Source organism: Mytilus galloprovincialis, chromosome 8, assembly GCF_965363235.1.
Source record: "Mytilus galloprovincialis chromosome 8, xbMytGall1.hap1.1, whole genome shotgun sequence".
NCBI lineage: Eukaryota > Metazoa > Mollusca > Bivalvia > Mytilida > Mytilidae > Mytilus > Mytilus galloprovincialis.
In genome coordinates this window covers 4,756,811-4,762,259 of record NC_134845.1, presented here as the reverse complement: position 1 = coordinate 4,762,259, position 5,449 = coordinate 4,756,811, and the positions used below count along the sequence as shown (strand labels likewise).

The following is a 5,449-nucleotide window of genomic DNA, read 5'->3' as shown; positions in this document are numbered from 1 at the left end:
GGTAAGACACTGAAGGAAAGTGTATTTTATTTACCTCCTCGGGATCTCCCGGCGGTATTTTTGTATGAATAACAAGTCATAAATTACAAAAGCTTTGTACTGTTTATAGAATTGTTATTGTTTTATCAAACACTAAAGGTATTTCTACCCCAGTTATATGGTCTTATCTGTAATTGTGCCACATTTTGTAACTTTTGATTTTAAATAATTTATGCTATTTAAGACATTATTGTTTCTTATTGTAGGCGAAACGTGCGTTCGCGTTATAAGCCTCAGTGGTAAAGAGGTAGGCGGAGGACAATAACATTGTATTTTAATTTTGCTTGATAAATAATAAGAACTCAAATATATAAATGAAATTGCTCTTTGTTTTATTTATTCCTGCAAGTGGTATTTAACGTTCGTCGTTTATGAAAAATGTCAAATTAATTTGTTTAAATAAGATAACTAGTTTAAACCAAATACGTATACCTTAGAAAAACATGAAATCAATTTAAAAAAGAATTCTTTCCGATTGAAACTTTTGTACAATTTCTACGTCTTTTTACTAATGCACTATCTGTCTTTATCTGCACTTACATAATGATGAACATTTTGTACACGTTATTTAAACAAATACTATAATCAAAGAGGAAGATCGAAGGTTCGCTTGTCCCATTTGATATCATACGATGACAGATTAACTCTATAAGGTTGGTTTTTTCATTCAGTTGTATTTTTTACTTTTTTTTTTATGAAAGTGTTCTATAAGTTTAAAATCGTACACCAATAAAAAAAATTAAAAGAATAACCAATGTAGTGGACAGTCCAACACAGGACACCAACTACGAGTACTCTACTCCTTAAGTTAGACTCAATAACAAACAACGTTAACAAGTAGTCACAGCATGTGAATTTTAACAAATTGTTTTTATGCAAGCACACACGCCATCAGTCACTTTAGTCTCAATCTGTTCATTTTTTATGTTTTACTTTTTTGTCCTTTCTTTTTTAACTGCTTGAATAACTGGAATCAAACGAGATTTACGTATTCTCACGTTTATTACGTACATGTTGTCATTGAACCATAGACTTCCTTCAGTCTGTCATCGCTCAACTGATTCGCAGTAGTCTAGAATACAACTGAATTAACAACTATGAGACAATTTTCATACTGATTAAAAAAAATACACAACGCAAAAATACTTGTAATTTCAAGTCTTGTTGTGAAGGGAAATTGTAAACAAAACAATGTATTCTAATAAACGGCGAAATTTTAAATGAGGAGTGGTGCTTTCGGAAACAATTTTTAAACCAATTTCGTTTCAATTGATCGAGTGTTGACGGGGAAGAAGATTGAAATGCAAAAAGAAAGGTTTTATGCTACTTTTGTAAGATAGTGGCAGTCGTTTTGGTTATTTTGTTATCAATACCAACAAAAAGTAAAATATCGTTCAGAACTTTGATCTAACTATTCAGGCATGGTATCATACAGCTCATGTTTAATATTTACTTTGCAGTTGTAACAATCTTATTAGACTTTAGATCAACGAAAAAACATAATTCTGGTAATTTAGGGACATTATCAATTAAATCTGTCATACAGTGATGAACTGAAAAATGAGTAGGAACTTCCAATAGGGTCTTGGTTCTCCTATGTTGACTATGTACAGTCATCGTTGATATCCGATTACTATATTAAGTTATACATTTAGTAGTTAACTACAATATGATCATCCAAACAAACTTATCCATCCAATCATCTGAATCATTGTAAGGGGATGATTTGAAATTGAATATTTAAGTTAGTCCCGTGTAAATGAAACATGTCCTGCAACTATCTTTAATTTCCAATCAACATGAACATACAAAAAACTTAGTACAGGACCATAATGCATTTATCATGGCATATACATTTTGTACATGTAGCACTGCAATCTGTCAAATGTTTTCGAAGAAACAGTTGTGTGTGTGTATTTCTCATAAGTTCATATGTTGACTATGTACCTAACTTTAAATTATCAATCGGCACGAAAATTACATTTTTGGTAAATATAATAATGCTTGCAAATTTGAAGTCTATTAAATTGTATGGTTTCTGATAAGATGTTTGAAGTATTAGCCAAACAGTACCAATTATTGGTCATTGTGCCTATGTTAGATATTCAACCAATTTATACATTGTATGAAGGCCCATCCCAGAAACATTTCTGCCTAAATTTATTACATTTGATTTATCGGTTTTTTGCAGAGAATATTATGTATTTCTAAAGAGTTCCATTTCTTCTACTAGTGGACTGTAAGCTCGTAATGATATTATCAGCCCAGTAATTTTAGTACTGCACTTTTGACGCGAAAGTACGGATATTGTGTTAATACAATGTTACAAAATGTTCAATCGACTAAACTATTTCTCTCAGCATACAAAGATCGTGTTTCCTTCACAGCTTTGCATTACTTTTTGTCAAATTTTGTTTATTTATTAATTTAGCTCTTTTTTTTACAATTATTTTGGCCTCGTGCATGTCTGAAGAGACCTTAGCTATCGTCAATGTTGTTGCATCACTAGTTCTCACAAAAACTATATTTTATAAATTATATGATCTAAAATTTGATTTATATTTCGTATCAAATTTAAATATGCATGACAAGACGTTTTGATTACTTTTTTGTATTAAATTTAAAACTTTATTTCAGAAAACATGTCGGTTTTAATTTCCGGTTGTGAGCAACACGAACATGAAGAAGTTCGTTTCTTTTGTCAGGACTGTAAATTGTTGGTCTGTGATGACTGCATCACAGGACCGCATAAAAGTCACAAGTTCATGAAACTGAAAGAATTTGGAACCAAATGCAGAAACTCTCTTCTTAAGGCCATTACAGATGCAGAAGATTCCAAAATTCCTCAAATAAAAGAATCAATATCAAAAGCATCAGACGTACAGACCATACTAAAGTCGTCCGTCAGTGAGCAAGTCGAGCTCATAAGAACGAAGCGGCAGATGATCGATGATACATTTGATGAATTACAGAATGAATTAATTGAAAATCTAAATTCAGAAGAAAAGATTGCTGAAAACGAGTATAAACGGTTCATTAGAACACAAGAAAAACGTATAGTCGATATTCAGACAATACTTGAAACCTGCCAAACGAATAGCAATGATATTCCCGACACGGACATTGCTAAGTACCACGTGATTTTGAAGAAACTGCTAGAACACGACCCATATACCGATACCATACCAAACTTACAAGTACCCATCTATCAGTTTAACGAAGAATTTGCAACCAAAAGTAAACTGCGGCACATTATGGGACATACTGAAGCTGGAATATATGAAATGCTACAACCTATCAAAAGTCAAGAGACGGCAAGTGTTAAAAGCGAGGATTCCGGGATTATGGCACCTCAAAACGAAACATTAAAAATAAACGAAGAAGACAACATCTCTTATGTAAATGCAATTAAATGGAATAGGGAAGAACTCCAGTTAGTGGTGTCCTTTGCCAGTGGAAAAGACGTGGTTTGGATTATCCCCCAAGAGATAGAATTATGCGCTTGGTTGATCGCTCGTGAAGTAAATGACTTAGATTGCAGAGGAGCCAATATAACTTTAAAAACATTGAAAAACCTAGACCAGGTTCCAATCACAGCTAGTGTTAATACTAAAAATAGTTTGGTCATCGGCTTCGCGAACAAGAAATCTTTAAAACAGTTGACTTGTTCTACTTCAGCAGTCACAAGGAAAACCTCGTTTTCACTTTCATCTAGTATTAACATAGGAGAGCTAAGTTTATGTTGCATTTGTAAGGCTGGTACGAGCGAAGACGAGCTCATAGTATGTCTTTTTGACAAGTCTGCAGGTGATCGTGGAAGGTATGTAATACGGCGGCACTCCAGTGGAAAGTCAGTTGCTAGAGAACTTTCCCTTTACACAGATAAAGTTGACATTACCAACCCTGTTCAAATAAGTGAAAATAAAGATGGCCTGTTCTGCATTATATGTCGCCCTGCAAAGGAATCGTGGGTCCTTGTTGTTGATAAAAATGGAAATCAGCGATTTCGTTTTCCTTCGGTTCTAAATCCTGGAGAAACAGAAGACTACGATATTGCAGGTGCCGGATTTCTAAATAGATCTTTGCTCACCATAACAAGTCGATCAAAACGTGAGCAGTATTTAGTTAACATTGACGGGCAGTGTATTCAGAAGGATAAACTTAGAAATACCCCTGTCTGTTGTACTGTAAGCAGTCAGGACTATGTGTGGATTGGATTTGATGGCGGGGAAATTGCTATATTCAAATACACTGAAGACCATGTGTATTCATCAATTGAACCAAAAACGCATATGTAACCACCAAGATATGACTTGAACTATAACATAATCACATGGAAAACAATGCATAAACCTAACGTTTTTGCCCAAGGCAATCATCGTGTGATACACTTGAACCATTGTATATCTGTTACAATAAACAAAAATGATTTTTTTCATTTTTTTTTATAAATTCATTATATGTATATTATTTTTCTTGTATTACATACAAGAATATGAATTATAATTGTTTCCTACTTTATCAAACCGTGCTAGTGTATACATATTGTGTTATGTTCAAAGATATAATTAAAGTGGTAGGTCATCTTGTTTGATTCCAATCTACAGATACTACAAAAAAGACACATTTTGTTTGGATTATACAGTGAAAAAACATCATTATAATTGAGAATGGAAATGGGGAATGTGCCAAAGAGACAACAACCCGACCATAAAGCAGACAACAGCAGAAGGTCACCAACAGGTCTTCAATGCAATATGAATCAATTATATGAATAGAACAAAAACCAAAACATATATCAGATGATAGATTGTTTTATGTTTTTACAATATTTAAAGAACAACATAGGATCACATGACGTTTTCCCCCTGCTGTTACATACAATGGAAATTTAGACTTTGTTTTAGCTACCTCTTCTCAAATCGCTGAAGGAATAAAAGATCAAACCAAGTAAAAATATCCTTTTTACGTAAACAATTTTGATTCATTTAAAATTGAACAATACATAATTGTGTTCATTTACATCAACAATTTATTGGTAATTTGCACTCCTGGATTTCAATTAATTAAAAATCTAGACTTTTGTTCATCTATTTTACAATCCAAGATACATTTCTGACCTAAATCAAGAAAGGCAATTAGTTACTCGTCCAACAGCAAATAATGTAATGATCAACTTAAGGAGTCTGTCAGGTCTAAAGTTAAATCTTATCATAACCCATAAGTCTTGAGCTCGATCTTAATCGTGATGAAGGGAAGTTTTCTTTAGAATATACAACTGTTTAAATGTGACCAATTCGAATCAGCTTATCTACCATATTAAGATTAATATTAGTTTGTGGATTTTTATATTCATGTGTTACAGATTACTACTGAAGTATTCATGTTGCGTTTATACAGTACACTAACT

The 5,449-nt window shown here is 32.8% G+C and overlaps 1 protein-coding gene across 2 annotated transcripts; it reads left to right on the top strand.

The window, feature by feature from the left end:
* The first annotated feature begins 631 nt into the window (after window positions 1-631).
* On the top strand, window positions 632-4,628 carry LOC143084913 (uncharacterized). 2 transcript variants are annotated; one of them, XM_076260978.1, is made up of 2 exons: window positions 632-692; window positions 2,677-4,628. In XM_076260978.1, exon 2 carries the CDS (start codon window positions 2,682-2,684, stop codon window positions 4,335-4,337), a length of 1,656 nt encoding a protein of 551 aa, XP_076117093.1. In that variant the 5' UTR covers window positions 632-692; window positions 2,677-2,681; the 3' UTR covers window positions 4,338-4,628. The 2 variants fall into 2 exon arrangements, with proteins under 2 accessions (XP_076117093.1, XP_076117092.1); XM_076260977.1 differs by lacking the exon at window positions 632-692 and adding an exon at window positions 2,231-2,286.
* Window positions 4,629-5,449: the final 821 nt, after the last annotated feature.